We start from the raw sequence: 22,136 nt of genomic DNA on the forward strand, positions 1-22,136 counted from the left end.
CATAAATGCTATATTCATGCTCTAGCTCTTTCCATTTATAATTTTAATTAGTAAATATATATTGAACAAATGAACAAATTTAAACACATATTGGCAGATCATGCGTTGAAAACAGGTGTTTCGGAAAGTCTCACCAGCACACTCAGTATGCCCCAGATTTCTAGATGACACATTTAAGGACTTTTTGTGAGTGAAACCACCCAATAGTTTATGTAAAACAGATGATAAATATGAGGATGCAGAAGAGTAAAAAATTTATTAAAGATTTTAGTGACATGTCCACTCTTTTTCTAATCATTTTCAGAGAGGTATGGTTGATTTTTATAAGCACACTGAACAGAGAGTGTGCTAAAGGAAATATTTTCCTTAGGAAAGAGGGTTCCCAGACTTAAATTCAATTGACTATTAACAACTAAAATTATCTTTTGACTGTACAAATAGACTTTACATTCAATTAGTATATGATTTAAACAAATTTAGATAACTTGCCTAGAGAACAATGCCTGTTACAGGAAGGCTGCTTAATAAATATTTATTGAAGGAAGGAAGGAATCAAGGGCAGGGAAGAAAAAAGGAAAGAGAGAAAGGGAAAGAGAGAGAAAAGACATGTCTGCCCAACTTCGTTTCAATATTTTTATGCTACTATTTAGCATTTTAGGGTAGTAATAAAAATCTGATGGATAATATTCATTCTAGATTATTCAAAACTCTATAATAATCAATAAGAAAATTTCAAAATTAGATACAAACTCTTAGTGGAAAAACATCCATGTAGTGTTGCCCTGGCCTTGATTATCTCAGTATTTCAGAGAAGCACATGCTCATAGAAAGGAAGCCTCAGGTAAATGACAACTCCTGCTCGGCACTGGGGGCAGCATAGAGGATGAAGGATTGAAGAAACAAGCCCAACTGCTATGGTATAATTTGTCCTGGGGTTTTGGAAGACATTTTGCATATAATCATTAAAGCTAAAATTAAAGCCAAAATTAAAGATATTATTTGCTGCTTAATAAATGATATATGTTTTATAACTTCATTAAGGATGGTGCCTTCCTTAATTGTTGCATCCATGAGATTTTCAGTGAGGTGCATATTAACTGCAGAGATAATAATGTTTCTATATGTTAATAATTTTAGATGGCAAACACTTGAGCTATTTTGCAGCCACATGGGAGGAATCATTTACATCTTTAAAGGCTTATTTTACCATTAACCCCTTCATTTGAATACAGTGGATAGCCATATGTAAAGTATTAATTTTTTTTTACATTAGTGCCAACAGCAAGTATTTTAGACCCACTTGTGTGAAAAGATTACAAGCCACAGTATCAGGCATGCACCAACATTTCTGAGATTAATCCTTGTTAGACCAACCTAATGGGAACATATAACTTGATTTTCTATTTATTGATCAGATGCCTCCTGGTCCTTTTATCGTCTGAAATGAAACTCCACAGAGACAATAGTATATTGCATTAATATGCTGAATTTAAAAATGCAGCATCATATTAAGTTGGTCTATTTTGCCCTTTCTACTTTTAATACCACTTAATATCAATACAGGGCATAAGGGGATCTGTGGAAATAGGATACATCCTAAATATTTGTCATTATGGCCCAGATTACATATGAGCCATTCATGCATCTTTTAGTCATAGACTAATGCTTGAAGCTTATGTTAACAATAAAGTTATGAGAATATTTCCTAACTCAGTCCTTGCAACATGGGGAGTGATGAATGTTTATGAAAGAATGAATGAATGAATCAGAATACGTTTTACTACAACTAACACCTGTGTAGTAACTATTAAGTACCACAAGCACTACTTCTAGGTTTGCTTATATTATCTCATTTAATCATTACAAAAAATCCTAATCTCAGTGCTATTAAGGATCTTATTCTTGTTTTGCAGGTGAAAAAATCTGTAGTAAAAGGTGGTATACTAACTTGCTGGAAAGTAGCAGAGTCAAGACTCAAACTTAGGTTCTGGCTTGGATTTGTCTAGCACAGTACACGATGCATTGTGAATGTTTGAAAACTGCTGTGATGATGGTGGTGATGATGTGGAACTGGAAATGTTATCTGATGTGTAGAAAAAGTTATTTAATACTAATTATAGAATTTTCAAATTACAGTTGCATGGATTGCCCCTGTAACCTCCTAGAACACCTTATATTTACTTGATTTTCAACAATAAGACATTTTATTTTTTATCTGTATAGAAAAATAAGATTTGTGCATTTTTGTATGAACTCATTGATACAGTTTATCACCCAAATGAAATTCTCTGTCCTCACCCAACTCTCATCTTATAGCTCTCATAATTCCCACATGTTGTGGGAGGAAACCGGTGGAAAATGATTGAATCATGGGGGCAGGTCTTTCCTGTGTTGTTCTCCTGATAGTAAATGGGTCTCACCAAATCTGATGGTTTTAAAAGCAAGAGTTTCTCTGCACAGGCTCTCTTTTTGCCTGCTGCCATCCATGTAAGATGTGACTTGCTCCTCCTTGCCTCCTGGCATGATTGTGAGGCCTTCCCAGCCACGTGGTACTATAAGTCCAATAAATCTCTTTTTTTGTAAATTGCCCTGTCTCTGGTATGTCTTTATCAGCAGTGTGAAAATGAATGAATACATCTATTATCATATGTATGTTTGTACATACATACACAGACACACACACACATATATATACACACACAAACACATGGATATATAGTTAACAAATAGAGATATGAAACTAAAACTGGTAATATCTTTTCTCTTTCTGACATCACAGTTACTTTGCATTTTAAAGCTCCCCAGATGTATCAATGTACTTGGATATATGTATTTTGTAAGCAGCTAATCATGATTTGAGTAAACAATGAATTCTTTAATTGCTTAAAAATAGGATTTTCACATGAAGAAGTTGGGAAAAAAATTGTAATCTTTATAGAGAAATCTGAAATCTGAGATACAAAAATCTGATTCCATCTGAAATCATGTACTGAAACCACTATGGAGTCTGTTTCTGTAGTTAGTTGATCATATGTCCACGAAGACAGCTTTGCTTTTTAACCCATTGCGTACACATTTTTCAGTATTTAGTTCTGTCAGTGGAGGACCTGGAAGCAGTGAGGGTAATGAGGAGGAATGATAGTTTAGATGTATTCTTTCCTGAAATGACAGTTGAATTAAATCTTTCATTCCCACTGCAAACATACAAATCTATAATCTTCTTTCAAGATGAATCCAGAATCAGGAGTCTGTACTCTTTTATTCTTGGTCAGGAGATTAAAATTGATCACAGGCCACACAAGGGAGTCGGCTGTGCTATCACAGCTCAATGTGGTTAACGAGGACAGCACTTGCCTTCTGTTCTCCTTAACCGTGCACTTATAAGTTACAAATATTATTGATTCCAGGGGTCATCTGAGGGTATAGGGAGGTGGTGTGACTTGACAATATTTTGCTGTTTTTAAGGGATAAGAACTATGAGGCCTGATAGCATCTGGGACAGGTATAGTTTAAATTTGACAAATGAAGATTTATACTTTTTTGAGATGGCAAAATCCTTCATGTAGAAATAATGAATGAAAATTTGATAGTTGATTTAACATAGGTCAAATGACTTGCAGTGAAAGAAGAAAAATAACACTTTAATTATTACCTCTTTCTCAAAATGAATTGATGATTTTTGTCATTGTAGATCTGTGCTTTAAACAAATGAATAGTGCTTAGAAGATACTTTTACAAGACACCATTTAAACTTAAGTGGGTGTGGTTTACCTAAAATCATTCCAAAATGTTGTGTAGGTGGGATGATAGGTAAGTAATTACCTAGTAATCTTTAAAGCATATTTTTTCTTTCTTATGAATAAAATAGCTATATTAACATTCAAGCACCGCATAGCATTGTATGCCACATTTTCAGACTAGGTTAAGCCTCCTTTTTTTTCCCTCTAACAATAAAGATTAAATGCTGCCCTAAAGTATATTTTATGAAATTATGGAAGAAACAATATATTTAACAGTTTTCGCTATTTTAAATCTGACTTTGCCACTTGTCTGTGAGATTATAGAAAGCTTTTTTTACTGCCTTGAACCTCAGTTTGTCATCTGTAAATGAGCATAAGGATACCTAGTCCATAGTGTTTTTGTGGGGCTCAAGTATATAAGAAATATTTTAAGTAATAAATCACTTTACAAATGCAAAGTTTTAAAATATTTATTATTACTGAGCTTGTATAATGTTGAGCCTATATTTAAGACAGTTAGTGGTGAAAGACCTTCTGAACTAGATGCTCTCTCTTTTTCTTTATCTTCTGTAGAATACATTGACAAAACAGCAAGTTAGGGTTTCAAAAGAGTCTAGATTGTGGCTGGAATGTAAACTGGTTGGACTAGACTTCATTGCCGGTCGTGGCCCTTTATACAGCATGGTCTAAGAGGACAAATCACATGGCTTAGCATTAGAATATGCCTTCTTTAAAAAATGTAAACATATTTACAAATGATTAAAAATGGCCCTAAAACCATATGTCATCATAGAAATTACCTATTCAGAAACTGAAAAGAAAGTATCAAGGCAGACTGCTCAGTTTATTAAACCAAAGGCATTTGTAATGTAATTCATTATTTTACATTGACTTTAAAAATGTGAGATTTTTATTGATTCTATCAAAATGTATGCTCTCTGTACTATCATTAGAGTGGTTCAGATGTTAGTATAATTCGTGAATTGGTATATATTATATAGTTTATAGTGAACTTAAATAGTTTCTAAACAGCAACTGAGAATTTCTATTTGATCTCCCTAAGTAATCCACCATGAACTATTGCTATAGATTCTTCACCTAGTAGTGGGATAAATGAAAACATGACTGCTTGCCAATTGCACATTAATATACATTTATATGTGTATTATTAAATTTATATTAAATGCATATTAATGTACATTTTAATGTGCTGCAATTAAAATGAAAATAATTTTCATTATTATTAAATTTCTCATATCTGTCTACGTGCTTCATAATTCAAGAGCACTTAAAACAGGTCAGGTGAGGAAGCACTAAACATTTCATTTTACAGGTGAGGAAACTAAGGCACAGGGAAGTAAGCTAATTTGCCATACATCACAAAGCTAGTAGGTAGGGAAACCAAGAGCAGACCTAAGTGTCACTACCTTACTCATATATTTCTACTGTCTAGGAGTCTTTATTTGGTTTTGGTTTCAGAGGTCAGAAAATCTGTGGTAGGGTGAACCAGACGTGAATGTACCCTTTCGTGGGATTTCCAAACCCACTAGTAGAAAAACAACACCTCCATTGTTCAGGGCTTTAGTTTTGATGTATTTACTTAAGATTGTAAAAGAAGATTTTCTAAATGTGGTTTTTAATCAAACAAATATTATACAAATTAAGTTACGTCCCTTTTATATTATTTACTCAGAATGTAATTGATGTGCAGTTGCCATTACTGACTTAATTTTTACTTCTTGAGAAAGCACTCCAGTGCGAATATATTCTCCCTTATACTGATTCCTGGGAAGTCATGTGATGTATTCTCCCTCTGGCCAATTCATTCTTTTCATACTTTGTCCGAGATTACCACTAGAATACTTCCCCATGTGGCTATTATAGAGTTTTCCCCTTTCTTCTTCTGAGTTGGCTCATTTAAATAGATTCTAATAGTTACAATATATGTATTTGTGTTTTGTTGCTTTTGTTCTGTTTAATATTCTCTTTCAATAAATCTTTTTGTTTATATTATTTCTAAAATTAATTGTAGGCTAGTGGCCTTGTGTTGTACTGAAAAATCAAGAAAGATGACTCCTAAAATCAAAAGTGTTCTTCTGAACACTGTTTGTGCTTTACAGTGTACATAGTGTTATACACTGTATAATGTTTTAAATTTTTGCATCTGTTTTTCTTCTGTGATAACAAGGAAGTTTGAGCTGATACCTCTCTTTTTTTGGCTTCCAGCATACCACTTTTTCCTACCCCTCCTCCTGATTGGTCCTTCTTCAATATCTACTTTAGCTTCCTTTTCTCTTTCCTTCCTTAAGGTGTGTGTGTTATCTTGTGCTCCCCTCTTGGCCTTCTCTTCTGATTACTGTATACACTCTCCCTGGAATAGCTCATTAGCATCTCTGACTCCCAGCACCATTTTTTTGCTAATAATTTTCAAATCTGTTTATCTAGACTGGATTTCCCTCCCGAGCTTCAGACATTTGTTCCACGCTCTATTAAATATGTCCAAAAAGGAACAACACTCTTCTCTTAGAATCTGCCCCTCTTCCACTATACTGAATCACAGTGTAGTAGGAAGAAGGACATGTAATAAAAAAATTTAGAATGGAGCAAGACATGTGCTATGAGAGAAAGATGTATAGGCTATTGAGATACAAAAGAAAGCTGAGACTCAGCTTTGACCTTACCATTTATAACCACAAGGGACCAAATCCTATGAAATTAAAGCCTAAATATATTGAGATTATATTTTTATTCTTCTGCATCCCCACTGTCAGTATCTTAGTATAAGTGCTATTTTTTCCCATTTAAGTTACTGTAATAGGAGAAGAGAATGAAAACATACCTCTAGGGAATCTGGAGGCACAGTTTTGAATGCCATATATAGAATTTCTTTGAAGTATTAAAATTTCATTCAAAATTTGCATTTCATTTCTCAGTCTCTCTACATTTGTCTTAATATGTACACTATAATTTAAATTACTTATCTTGGAGTGAAATTGTTGCCCCAGGAGGGTAAGCTGTGTTTATACTAAGCTGTGGATACCCCCTGCAATGCCATGTTGGTGGAGGTTACTAGTAATCTTGGTTAAGAAGAAGAAGAGAAGTTTTCCTTTCTTATCTGGATTTATGCAGTATCCCCTTATATCCACCTTCTTCCATTCTTATTTTCTGCAAATTATTTCTATATACTGCTACCAATTTGTCCTTGCTAATATACAAAGCTGATTATATCATTTCCTAAAATGTTTCCTCAGTGTAAAATCCAAACATCCTGGTGTGACTTGAATGACCCCTCATAGTTTGGACCCTGCCTATTTGTCAAATTTCACATTTTGCTTCTTCCTGTCTCCTCCTATCTACTCCCCTCATCATACCCCAGTTCTTGTCAGATTGAATTCATACCCCATCATGCCCTTGTATATGAAACTTATACTCCCCCTTTTTCTATGACTGGAAACATTAATCTTTTAAGACTCAGCTTTAGAATGTTGTCTGCAGTCCAGATGAAGTGCCTTTGTAACTGCTCCTGTGGTAACCTATACATCCTTCTCTCATAGCAGGTGTCTTGCTCTATTCTAAATTTTTGTATTACATGTCCTTCTTCCTACTACCCAAGAAGCTATTTATCTATATATTCCCAACACCTAATATGGTGTTTAGCACATAGTAGGTACTCATCTGTGTATCCTCATCACCTAATATGGTGTTTAGCACATAGTAGACATTCAGTAAATATTAATGAATAAGCGGTTAAATAAATTAAATACCTCGAATTTGTATTTCCAACTGATTGTACTCACGATTCTTAAAAAATCAAGCTTGTTTCCAAATCCAAAAGTTGAATATGATAGACTGTTTTAAAATAATTTTATGTAACAAAAATTTCAGAACTAGATATATAATGATTATACATTGAAACTGCCAAGATTTGTATGCTTAATCGCCAATACTCAAGGAAATTTCAATTGGGACTAAATGTTTTAAAGTGTCCATAGTTTTCATTGTTGTTAAAGTTGTTGTTATGGTGTTTTCTATAATAATTGTGTTAAATATCAAGGAAGAAAAAATATCAAGAAAGGTATGCATATGAAAATAATAGGTTTTTTAAGTACATCAAGATCAGTTCATCTATTAACATTTTCCATATGCCAGTCAGTATGCTAAGCAATTATCATATTATTGAGATATATTATCTCATTTAATATCCCAGCAAAGCAGGTTTTATAGTTAAGGAGACTGAGACTTAAAATTTAAATAACTGTCATTATGCAAGGTTAAACAGCTAGTATTTATAGTGAAGTAGTATATTAGTTGGCTCTCACACTGCTATGAAGAAATACCCAAGACTGGATAATTTATAAAGGATAGAGGTTTAACTGACTCACAGTTCCACATTGCTGGGGAGGCCTCAGGAAACTTACAGTACGGCAGAAGGCAAAGGAGAAGCAAGCACCTTAATCACAGGGTAGCAGGACGGAGTGACTGCCAGCAGGGGAAATCACAGATGCTTATAAAACCATCAGATCTCATGAGAACGCACTCACTATCATGAGAACAGCATGGGGGGAATCACCCCCATGATTCAGTTACCTGCCACCAGGTCCCTCCCACAACACATGAGAATTATGGGGATTACAGAGATTACAATTCAAGATGAGATTTGGGTGGGGAAACAGCCAAACCATATCACATATCGATATGAACATAAAGATGTCTGATGTTAAAAACTATTGCTTCCCATTACACTGGACCCAATATTCTCACAAATTCTTTTATAAACAGGTATTCTTTCTGTTATAAACAGGTATTCTTTCTGTTATAAACAAGTGTGCAGTGATTGTTATATGTGGAAAATTGCAGTGCATTTGGCATTTTCAACCACAGTCTGTACATTTGAAAAGACATTTGGATATGGTATAGTGTAATTGATTTAATATTAGAGTGGGTAAATGTGATTCTTTAATTATTTTTGAGTCACAGGATCCTAGGAGAACGTCATGAAAAGTGTGAGCCCTCTGTACACAATAAAATGCATACTTACAAAAGGTACTCTGTTTTAATATAGTCTTAGAGTCTCTAAAAAACATAGACAAGGCCCAGAACTCCACTTCTAGATGATTTACCTGTTTTATTGATGAAGAAACTGAGGTGCAAAAGGGTCAAACATGTTTCTGGAATTGTTGACCAAGTGCATCCATCAAGAATGCCCTTTAGAAAGTGATTTTCTTGTGAAATTTTCTGAATTCCTAGAAAAGTACTGTGATTTTAAGTCTCAGCAACGTGACAGTAATACTAAATATATTCCAAGTGTATTTATGCATGAAAATAATTTAATATTTTCTAATATCTAACATATTTCTTGTAAAAATCTATTGAGAACAGTAATTTTTTGGAAAGCTTATAAAATTACAGTAATGACTCAGAGTAAAATAAAATAAATTTGCACAGAAGTTTATCATTTAAAGAGGAAAATGCAGAATTAAAATGAAATGACACTGATCGGTGAATATTATCAGAAGATAAAATAATTATATGGTAGCATGACAAATTTCCATATTTGTGAATTACATTTTCTACCTATAAAATCAGTTATTTCAGTATGACAGAGCTATTTTATGCCTACTTGTCCACATAACAGTTCTGTAAGGAAATACGGTTTTGTAGCTTCTCATTTTAAAGATGAGGAAACTGAGGCTTAAAGTGTAATTATTTATGCTTGGATTTATAGCTATATAAGTAACAGAGTCAAGAGCTCATTAGAGAGATCACATCCTTCTGAACTGAGCAGCTCTCCATCATTTCACGTATATGCCTGGAGAAAATCACATAGATGTAGAAAACAAGTTCCAGCAGCTAAGAGAGAGTCACAAGCGCCTTTGCTACATGTTCTTTATTTTAAAGCCTGCCACTTGCTTCCTCAGTCTTGTATTGTTTCACTTTGCAGAGCTCTGAAGGCCAGAGCATACATGAGTAATTCAGAACGATTCTTAGCTTTCATTTCCGTTTTAATCCATGACCCTAACTCATACATTGTGTTTCACCTCATTTTATTCCAGTACTACAGCAAAGGCTAGTTTACTTCAAAGGAAACTGTTTAAATGCCATTATCAAAATGCATGGTATGTTAACAATTATTACATAAAGTTTTTCAAATACAGAATATTTCAGTCTCACAATATGATTGTATAATTTGCTAGAACAATTACTGATAAAGGGGTTATCAGTGCCTGTGTTTAAGAATTTACTTGAGTAAAAAATGTAAAAGTACAATTTTTAAAAACGCCTTCCAGAAAGTAACTAATACAATATAATGAATGTGAGGTAGATTTACTGGTGATTAACACATTAGTAATACTTTTGAGATTACATTTTTAAAGGGGTCTTCTTTCTTCTACGGAATGTGTGTTTATGGTGGCAGCTTTAATGCTGTTTCCTACTGTGCAGTTCAATAGAGTATGTTTTTAGGTGGTTGGTTGAGGGCTTTTTTCTGTTATGTATGTCGATGGAGATAAGTGTTTTAATTACTTTTTTAATGTCTGTGCTTTTGTATTTTTCTCCTCTCTTCCCTTTTATTTCCTGCTGTTGAGATTACTGCCTCATCTCCACAGCAGGTGGCTGTTGCAAATTTGTTTTCTTTGTAAGCCTGGAAGATTTATTTCGTAATATAACTGTTCCTTTTTAGTATTTTATTATTAATGATTTCTTTACTTTGGGATATAGTATACTTACACAGTCCTAAACAGTAATTTCCTAACACTATCTAAGAATTCCAATCATTAAGAAAAAAAATCTTTGCCTGAGGCATATTGTTTGAGATTTTTGCTTACCCTTACTTCACAATGTGGGGATTAAAATTTAAGGAAATTGTTTTATAGCAAAAACCAAATGAGAGAAAGAAACAGAGAAAATAGAAGGGAGGGAAATAAAGAAAAGGAGAAGAGAAAAGGCTCAAGAGACAAAGTATACTTTAATAAATAATACCATAAAGCAGAGTAATGAGGATAATTTTATGGCTGAAATATGAAATTACATTAATATCTTTTCTAGAAATGTTTTAACTAAACCAAATGCTTATATTAAAGTATAATTTCAATTATTACAATAACTTCTACTAATTATAAGCAAATTGCAATATTATAAAGTAATAATGAAGAAAAAAGTACTTCTTTTTTTGTCCAAAGGGTTTGTTGTTCTCATTGCATCATAATGTCCTATAGATAGAAGAAAAGATGCAACAGATCCTAATATAGACATGATCTGTTATGAAAGTACAATATACTCAAGGATATTTTATTTGTCTCTGTAAAGAAAGCCATAATTTTATTAAACAAAATAAAATCTATGTATTTTTTCCAAATGTATAAAGGAAGTAAAAAGTATGAGACCAAAAATGCATGGTGAACCCATATTCTTATTTTGTTTATATTAAATCACTGGACATTTATTACAGATAAAAAAATCCTCTATAAGAATTTCAACCACTCAAATTCAATTCATATGTCTACTTGCACTTCTTAATACATTCATTGCTTTGTTATAAAGAATATGTTCACATCCTTTCTCACCTGTAGATATTCTAAATTGAAGTCTGATAGTAAGTTCTAATATGAAGTTAGATGAAGTAATTACATTGGCATGATAGAATTTGTGTGTTTTCTGCATGAAGTATAGAAGCCAATTGAAATACTTTATAACTTCATAAAAATTCTTTAGTTATTTTATTCTCTTTTCTAGTGCTTTTTAACATTGTACTGTACAATACATTAAATACAAAGAGGAATTCAGCATGTATCAGATTTTCAAAATTATATAATAATACTCAGTAATCCACTTGGTTCTGGACTTATTGTTATGTGCTGCTGTACAAAAAAAAATCTTGTGTAATGGGAAAAATATTATTTAAACGGTGTCTCCATTCATAACATTTTTAAAAATCTTCTTGTTACTCTCTAACCAATTGTGTGATACACACAATTAATGTATGTGGTCACATTTAGAGAAAGAGTATAGACAGCAGTTATATGAAACAGATGTTTAATGGGGATTTCAAAAATCAATGAAATGAATATTATTGTGATGCATGGTGATCTAATGTCATATGTGTTATATTGAATCACTCCATTTTTTTCTGAATTCAGTCTGAACACTCAGTACTAAACGCATTTACAACGACACATCGGGAAGAAAATGGGGAGTTTTATTGAGAAAAGAACCACAATAGGCCATCATTGATCTATTCTCTTTCTCATCAATATATAGATCCTAGAATGATAACCCATATGGCACTATTGTCCCTTAGAAGTAAGACATAAATCCTTTCAGTGATCTTTAAGTGACAGATGAAACACTTTATAATCCATTGTGGAATTGCGACATGCTTAGTTAGACACTTGAAAGGAATATTTTACTTCCATATTGTAATCTCAACTGCTTGGGCTTGAATCAGGAATAGCTTATCTTCTCTAATACATATATAAACATATATATACGTAGATGCATATATTTATGATTTTCTACCTACTTTTACACATCCTGTATACAGCCATCCAAATGGCTTATGATTAATTGCAATATCTTCTTTATTTGAAAGTGTTTATTATGAATCTCTTTATCATGTAAGCCTTTTTCCCCAATGGTTTTTATACTTTACCCAAGACAGTAATAATGACTTACATTTTAATGTTATTTTAGATTTACCAGCGTGCTTTATGTGCACTTTTCTACCTAATTTTCAGAAGAACCCTGTATAGTAAGCAGGGTTGTCTGCATTCTAAAATTCAAGGAGTTTGAGAGCCACAGGATTAAGCAATTTTATTCAATTACAGTTAGAAAATGGAAATAATGAGATTAGAACCCAGTTCTTTAGACCCTAGGTCAATGCTGTCGGAGACATTATTTTGTTCTTAATGCTCCAGTTTGAATGACACTTTGAACAGGAGTGGGCTTTTTCTTGCTATTAATACTTTCCTTGTTTTGATGCACATGTAGCTGGAGTTCATTGTAGTCTATAGAATGAATGAAGTTAGAATAATACTCTTATGTGGCTACAGCCTTTCATTTTAGCCAAAGATGCTAAGTTTCATGGACTGTGATACTACCTATCCAATACTGACCACTTAAATCTGTAATAATATGAACTGTATATATCATGGATTAGATGATCATTTAACTTATATCTACTCAAACGTATCATTTCATTAAATCAAACAAAGGCTTTAAGGAAGCAAATGAAAATTAAAGGAAACATTTGTTTCACATCTATGCAAAGAGCTTTATATACCTGTTTTTCGTGTTAATTCTCCCAACAGTCCTATGATGAGGCTGCTGTTGCCCAGAAAGTGTAATTTATTTGGCCAAGATCATAATAGCTAGTAAATGCTAGAACTAGAATTTTAATGCAGGAAGTCTGACTTCAGAGTTTTCAGTCCTATCCAGTATACTGTTTACAAATAATTGTACAAATAGGTCAGTCGGCCTTAAGATTTTATAAGATTTAATAAACAAAAATAAAGACAAAAGTTGTTACATGGATTTTTCTTTTACTAGGACAGGGGGAAGTTAGCCTGGTTTATTCCATAAATACATGTTTAATCTGTATGTTTTAAGACTGTCCCTAATGCAGCACCATTTCCCAAGCCAGCATTAGAAAATAAGGACTGAGTAACATAACATGTGAGATCTCACATACAAAAGTACTTTGGAAGGTGAAAAACTTACGGTATTTGCCATCAGCTACATTTTGCTGATCTCATCCAGAAAACTTGAGAGTAGTGACATAATCAGTGTTGTTTTATTTGTCTACCAAAGTCTTATTGAAAAAACACCTGTGTGAAATAATAATAATTGGTGTTCCTATAGAGTTCAGTATACTAGAGCATTGTCCATTTGTTTTTGTTTTTGTTTTTGTTTTTGTTTTTTTTGAGACAGAGTCTCTGTCACCCAGGCTGGAGTGCAGTGGTGCGATCTCAGCTCACTGCAACCTCTGCCTCCCAGGTGCAGCAATTCTTGTGCCTCAGCCTCTGGAATAGCTGGGATTACAGGCATGAGCCACCACGCCCAGCTAATTTTTGTTTGTATTTTTTTTTTTTTTTTTTGTAGAGATGGGTTTTCGTCATGTTGGTCAGGCTGATCTCGAATTCCTGACCTCAAGTGATCCACCCACCTTAGCCTCCGAAAGTGCTGGAATTACAGGCGTGAGCCACCGTGACTGGCCAGTATCACCCATTTCTGTGAGCCACAGCCTTTGGCCAGGGACCTGAGGTAGTTTCTCGGTAGTCTGTGCTATCTTCTTCACGCCTGGGATTTGTGAGTCTATCTCCAAAGATGACTGTCTTTCTCATGATGGCTTAGCTGTCATTCAGGTGAATCCTTTCAAGAGCAAGAAGCATCACACAAGTGCTTGCATCATTCAGTTAATACTAAACAAGTGGTTTGGTGAAGTAACACAAGCAAACATTACAGAATCTGAGTAGTTCTTAAACATGCCCTACAATGGCTATGAAAGCAAAGCCTTTAAAGCTTTTTTTCTCTTTTATTACTTCCTAGATTTTAATATGTAACAGAACATCTCATATCTTGTTCATGTTAACTGAAGTTGTGCAAAACTTTATGTGAGCACAAGGACAGAATTTACTATATATACTGCTGTTATTTATTCTGTAGTTGTTCCAGAGGGAGGTGCTTTGGCAACAAAGCAAGGATACACATTTCAAAGAATATCAAATAGTGAAAAATAACCAGGATATACCCAAGAGGAATTCACTTAAGAAGGAAAACATTTCAGAAAGGAATTGTACTGGAGAAAATAATCACAAAACAAAAATGCCGACAAGAGAAGCAGCCAGTCCTTTCTCTGTCACTAGGTCGGAACCTGGCTGCAGACACATCCTGTGAGGTATGCATATCTGCAGCCTTGTAGAGAAACTTAATACATACATGTTGAATGATTACTTTAGATAGGACTGGTTATGTAGCTTCACATTATAACCTGGCCTAGTTACAATCTTACACATGAAAAAGGCAGCCATTTTGAACTCATAACATAGACTCTACAACCAGTGTCCACGTTAGAAATTGGCACTGCTGCTTACATGTTCTGTGATCCTTCAGCGAGTTACTTAATCCCTATATGCCTCAATTTCCTCATATTTAAAATGTGGATAATAACATCAGTTGACTCATACAGTTATTTTGAGAATTAAAATGAGTTATATAATAATCACCTGGGGGCCAGGCATTGAGTAGTGTCTGTAGTCAATAAAAGTTAATGTAAATTTTCTGTAACATAAGCAGGATCCTTCCTTCCTTCCTTCCTTCCTTCCTTCCTTCCTTCCTTCCTTCCTTCCTTCCTTCCTTCCTTCCTTCCTTGCTCCTTCCCTCCCTTCCTTCTTTTTCAGAGAACATGAAAATCACCATTTAAAAATAATTCTTAAGGAGATGTTCCTTTGTATAAATGCATGCTAAAACACCAAAAACTTCAATAACTATTCTAAAGAAACAAACTATCTGGGCTCCTTGAAAGACAAAGACTATACATATATACTATGCTGAACTGTTTTGTTTGTCAAATCTTTGTCAATTCATCTTTATTCATAAACTCTCTTTTTCACACTGAAAGGTGAATTAAAAAGTCATTTCAGTGTCATTTTGAAATCATCCTGGTATAGACACATACCTTATTTATTAATATGCCACCTACTCTCAGAGAAGTCTTCCTTTGATAGATGACTATTTGCAAGTTTCATTTTCTTTCATATTTCACTTAAGATTGCCTCATTTTTCTTTCTTTGTAGAACTTTATTTACATTTGCTAAGGTTTAATACTTTTATTTCAGCTTTTATTCTTTCCTTGCCATGCAATATGAAGTATGAAATAATTGATAAATTACAGAATAAGCCTATCTTAATATTAATAGCTAATGTTTAATGAGTATTCACGATGTGCCAGCTCTCAATTATATATATGATTTATCCATATATATTTTTAATATTTTTATAATTTTATAATATTTTTAACATTTTTAAAAAAATCTCACATCCATGAGAGAAGTATAATTATTATCTCTGTTTTTAGAAATGAAGTAGTGAAAAATCAGATCAGATTAAGAAACTCAATTTCAGGGTTCTCCAGAAAAACACAATTAGTAGGATGGACAGATGGGTAGATAGAGATGACTTATTTTAGGGAATTGGGCTATTTAATTATGGGAGCTGGTAAGTCCAACTCCTTATGGCAGGACAGGAGACTGGAACTCCCAAGTAGGAGCTGATTGTGCAGACTTAAGACAGAATTTCTCCTTCCTCAGGGAAACCACAATTTTGTTCTTAAGGCCTTTTGATTAATTGATTGGATAGGGCCCACCCACATTATTGAGACAATCTCCTTAAAGTCAAGTGGTTGTAGATATTAATCACATCAACAAAAGTCTTTCCCAGCAACACCTACCTTAGTGTTTGAATGACTAACGGGTGTTATAGCCTAGCCAAGTTGACACCTAAACCTAACCTTCACAGGATTCACAGGAACTTATACAGTATCACAGAACTGGTAAATGAGAGAGGAAGGACTCATACCAAAGTCTGTCTAGTGACAGAATCCCTGCTTCTGATCATCCCACAGCACTATGATTAGCATAGACTATCAAAGTATCCACATGGAGACCTTCAGATGCACTGTCCCTGGCCAGAAGAGATGACCTGTCACCCAGGTAGAGGAGGAGGGCTCCGTGGACCTTGAGGCCCTATGTGTGACCTGGGGTGTGGCTAAATAACCTGCAAAGAAAAGCTAATTATATGTAGCATAGATATATGTTGGTTTGAACAGTCAAATGTAGACCTAACTTCAGTCTTCTTTTAACAGGTTTCAGAAGGAATCATTTTGTCATTAGAGAGCCTTCAAGAACATATTCAGCTATTTTTACCAACCCCATCCCTCCACCCCAGGTTTTCTAAAAGAATCACATAAACAGCCACCCATTTATATAATCGTTTCTGTTACTAATATACCTTTTTATGTCATAAAAGGGAGAAACAGTCTTATCCCCATTTTCTTCACAGAGAAGCTGAGGCAAAGGCAGGTGAGGTGGCTCCCTTAACTATGCTACTACATAGTGGAAATCATTTTGAAAGCAAAAGGTCTTTTAAAATCATTTATGAGCAAATGTTATGGAAAAGGAAATTCAGGGGTGCTGGATGGAGAAGAAAAAATGTTTGGTTTAATCTGAAGAGACAATGGTGGTTTGTTGCTGATTACATGCAACCCACAGAAACCTTCAGCTTTCAGATCAGATATGGCATCCACCTTTTCTCATATGACAAAAGTCATCCTTGGGCTATGCTTATTACTCTGTATCTACCAGCAAATGTCCATTGCCCTTCATTTCATTGTAAAATAAACTCCTGCCTCTCTAGAATGACCCACTGGTAGAATGAGTCTTAGTAATAAAATAAGACTACATGTTTTCTCCTGCATTTATGGAATTGAGATGAATTATTTCTCTACTTGCCTTGGCTTGGATGGGGTGACTGCTATCAGATTTGCTTCATTTACACTTTGGAAAAAATTTAGTCTGCTACTCATTTTCCTTTCAAAGTTTTGGTAAGAATTTACTAATTTATAGTTGATATATGCACAATGTAGAAAATTTGGAAAAGAAGGAAATAATAAAAATTGGAATATCCTTAATACCACCACCCTAAATGAGCTCTGTTTGGATTACATGGTTTATATTAATACTTTTTTTTTACAAAATTTGAATTATACTATACAGAGTTTTGAATCCTGCAGGTTCGTTTAAGACTGTATTTTGATTACAATCTTATACCATATTTCTCAAATATTCGTTCTGTTGTCTTTTTCTTTTATATGGTAAAACTAACTTCTTCATTCACCTGACATTCTGGTACTCTCTCATCTTATTTTCCTCTTTCTGTATTAATCATTTTTGTGCATTAAACCTTTATTTGCATGTGTCAGTATTTTCTTAGGATAGATTTAAAACTATTTTCTAGATATTGAACACCAATGTATATTTCCACCAAAAGAGTATGACAAGTTCCATGTCTACCATTGCTGTATAGTTTAATTTTCTTACATATTTTTCTTTTTATAGAGAAGTTACAATTGTATTCTTTTAATTTGCAGTTTAATGACTCAATGGAGTTAATATTTTTAGTGCTTATAGGTGATTTATATTTTTTCTTCTCCCAATTTTTATTATTCTTTATGTTACATTGAAAAGCTAATATGTTCTTTACTGATTTTGAGAATTTATACGGTAAAGACATTTAATTATTAAAACATTTTCTTGGTTAATAATTTTCATTTTAATTCATTTATATTTTTGGAATTTAGCAGTGGTCGAATTATTGTGGCAAAATACATTATTTTTTCCTTTAATTTTTTTCCTTCATTAAAAAAGAAATGATTTTACTTATTCAGGACTTAGATAAATATGTACCCATTTTTAATGCTTTTTTATATTTAGTACTTTAATATAGCTGAAACTGACTTATTTATGACGTGAGGAAAGAATATAACCTGATTTTCCCTGTAATGTTATATATGTTTATGTGTGTATATACATGATATGTTTCCATATATTTATAGGTATACATTAATGTGTGATTTACGATGTGTGCTTGGTTATATATTAAAGATATACATGATATACTCTGAGATCTGTTAGACTGTATAATGTACATTTTATATTGATTTGCTTACAGATGTTTTCCTCTAAGAATGACATTTCAAAGATTAAAGTTTTCTTTTTTGTTTTAATATCTAGTAGGAGAAGCCCCTCCTCCTGCTAATGATATTTTATAAATTTGATTAATTAGGTTTGCCAGAACCCAATAAAGATGCCATCTTCCAAGGCCTGACACAGGACCAGGGGTTTTACACATCCAAAGACTTTTTGCCACTTGTAGCCAAAGGCAGTAAAGCAGGTATAACATATTGTCTTTTATGCTTCATAGTGAGTATGCTATTTTGTTTATTGTAAAGTAATATCAAAATCAAGCTCAGCAGCACATTGTTCAGATCTCACACCCAACCTTGCCTAAGATCCAAATGTAAAGTTTAAAAAAAAAAAAGGCCAGGTGTAACAGTTTGCCAGAATCGTCTGTTTGTTCATTCTTCCGGTAAAGTATCATCATAAGGAATTTTCACTGTAATATATATATGTCTAAACTACATCATGAAAAATTGCTTCAAGGTAAGCAAGTCCTTAACAAACATTGGAAGATGTTTTTCAAAGAAATGGCACGAATCATCACATATCTTACATGATTTGTATCTACACAGGCAGAAAGATTGACTGTCTTGTCTTAAACAGTAATTTTATGAAGTTAAAATAAAATACTTTGATAGACACCCTATCACTTTATACACCCCAAAAAGAACCACCTGAATGAAGGTTGTACCTTGCTTTGGCCTGACCAGAGTCATTGTCTTTGGGGAAAATTGTAATATTTTATCCAAAGCTAGATAATCTAAATCCTTCAAAGGTATATTTTTAAAGAGGTCTGAGCCACAGCTGTTGCTACACTAATTACATGTAGAAATGATACAAAGTTTTATGCTTCTCCCAGAACTTAAAACAGTAAGAAACTTTCTATATTAAATTATTCTTCAGAAGTTTACAGCTAAAGATGCATACCCTCTCCACCTTCTTCCTCTCAGTAGAACTGGATGTTTGTATGTCTGAAACCCTTTCTGGGGAAGGTCATAGTGCACCTAGCTTATATTTGAAAATTACAGACTGTCCCAAATACAAAATCTTCCAAGCAAAATGATTACACTTACTGAAATTATAGATTTATTCTATTCTTGGTACCATTTTAAAAATTATAGTAATTTATCTTATGAACAGTTTTAGTGCTACCTAACACATAAAGAATACTTGCATTTTACTTTTTTTACAAGGCTCTTCATATGAACAGCAAATCTTAATAGAGATGACCTTGAGAAATGGATGCTTAGAAAGTCATATTTCTTTTACTGCCCAATTTCACAAACAAAACCAGAGGAAGGCAGTGAAAAAGAGAAAGGTTTATTTGAACTATTTCAAGAAAATAGTTCTCAGAAATTCTTCAGTTACATAAAGGACACTTATTCAGCATGTTAATATTCAAAGTTAACAAAATATATAACAGAGGTATGTGTTAGAAATTATATAAGGTAATATATAAAAAAGTATTATAATGAAATATTGCAAACTGTTAACACAGATCATAAGGATCACTTTTCTCTTCTAGCAAAAAGAAAATTATGCCAAGTTAAAGATAGTATCACAATTTTGACGAAGAGAGTTTTAATTGATTGATTCCAGTCTGTTATGACCTAAACTTCTCAACATGTGTTGTAGGAATCCTAGAAGAAAAAAGAAACTAAAGATACTGACTATGAAATTACATATATGAGCATATTTTTAAAATGGGAATAAAACTGTCTTTCAATGAAGCAGAATAATTTGATAGTGACACTTCATCCCGGAAAACTGCAAGATGCAATTTTACACTGCTTTGAGTAAAGTATCTTTTGAGCTGTCATGCAGAAATGGTTTCTCTACTTGAAAATGGGGTTTTCCTTTCATCATTCAGGAATGTGCTCCTGTCACTCTCCATTGCCATCGATACGGGGAGTCGTGATTGTACTTGGAGCTGGAGACACTGCCTTTGACTGTGCAACATCCGCTCTACGTTGTGGAGCTCGCCGTGTGCTCATCGTCTTCAGAAAAGGCTTTGTTAATATAAGAGCTGTCCCTGAGGAGGTAAAATGGAACCGTCAGAAAATACGGAGTTGTACTCCAACAGATTTTAGGAGATGAAACTGTTAATGTATAAATCGCTAGAATGTTGAAATTGTCAAATTCAAGTTTAAAAATTTCAGGGCTACACATAATTGTTTCTTTTCTAATTCAGACATTCCAAGTAAAAGAAAATTTGTAATACTGATTTGGGTAAAATGAGAAATTTAATCTTTGTCAATACTCAAGTGCTTCTTGTTAGTGTTAATATGCTTGAAATGTATTCTATTTAACTAGTAACAATGGAAAGTGCTAAGTCTTCCATATCCTGAATAGTAGATACTCTTCACAAAATGTATGCATATTAGAAGAATGTGGTAATAAGACACATTCGGAATTTTCCATAAGCCAATTTACAAACTGCATTCTAAGATGTATGCCTTGGTCATACTTTCAGTCAGTTCATTATTTGTGAAGCAAATAGAAAGAAAAGGGTGTCATGTATATTTTTAAAGTGCTCTAATATAAGCACTACTCAAAATTAGTAGTTAGCACACTAAAAATAACATGTTTGGCTGGGTGCGGTGGCTCACGCCTGTAATCCCAGCACTTTGGGAGGCCAAGGCCAGTGGATCACAAGGTCAGGAGATCGAGACCATCCTGGCTAACACGGTGAAACCCCGTCTCTACTAAAAATACAAAAAAATTAGCCAGGCGTGGTGGTGGGTGCCTATAGTCCCAGCTACTCGGGAGGCTGAGGCAGGAGAATGGCATGAACCCGGGAGGTGGAGCTTGCAGTGAGCCGAGATCGTGCCACTGCACTCCAGCCTGGGTGACAGAGAGAGACTCCATCTCAAAAAATAATAATAATAGTAACGTGTTTAAAATCATTTTATTCTTACCAGTGACTAGTGAGTAGTCTTGGGTGAGGTATCAGCTATTTACGTGTACTACACACTTCTCAAATTTTAATGCTATTAGAGAAATATAATACCTTATAAAGAATATTAGTTCTGAGAACAAGAACCAAATGTATTTATAGAAAGATAAATTACTCATTTTAATCAAATCAGTATTATGAACTTGACTTGCTTTGGAATGCCTGAATATGTTTGCAGTCTCTGTACTAGGCAAGAATTATAGCTGTAGTCAATAGGTAATTTGTCATATGTAGATTACCCACATTACAAATTAATCTTACCAAAATATCAGGGTCACCATTGGTTCATGGCTGAGTTTCAAATTCCACGTTTATTATCTGGACTTTTCTCCATCCAATCTACCCTTTTTAGACTTTTTTATAAAATCCAAGGTAGTTTTATGATCATAGTTTTTTTTTTTTTTCCTGGAATGCAGTCTTAGGCAATAATTAGTGTAATCATTTTTTTTTTTACACATAGAAAGAAACATTTTGATCTTTGTATTCCTGTGCATAGCACAGGACCTGGCACATAGTTTGTACTTGAGAAATAGGTTTTAAACTAAACATTTTAAATATTAAGTCTTATCCTTCTGATTCCAATGTTAGAAAATTTTCATTACCAAAGGTGACTTCTTGAGGGTTGGAAGGGGAAGATGACACTGATTGGCAATATCAATTTACTTCGCATTTTATATCATAGTCATCTTCCATTTGCAAGGGTCACTGGAA

At 33.6% G+C, this 22,136-nt stretch overlaps 1 protein-coding gene across 1 annotated transcript in view; it reads left to right on the forward strand.

Moving 5' to 3' along the window:
- Nucleotides 1–22,136, forward strand: part of DPYD (dihydropyrimidine dehydrogenase) — an 870,422-nt gene that overhangs the window by 318,856 nt on the left and 529,430 nt on the right. The window contains exons 9-10 of the mRNA XM_032155293.2: nucleotides 18,576–18,683; nucleotides 20,340–20,509. Of these exons, the coding sequence (XP_032011184.1) occupies nucleotides 18,576–18,683; nucleotides 20,340–20,509 (278 nt within the window). The remainder of the gene's footprint in view (nucleotides 1–18,575; nucleotides 18,684–20,339; nucleotides 20,510–22,136) is intronic.

This window comes from Hylobates moloch, unplaced genomic scaffold (assembly GCF_009828535.3).
Source record: "Hylobates moloch isolate HMO894 unplaced genomic scaffold, HMol_V3 SCAFFOLD_5, whole genome shotgun sequence".
NCBI classification, from domain to species: Eukaryota; Metazoa; Chordata; class Mammalia; order Primates; family Hylobatidae; genus Hylobates; species Hylobates moloch.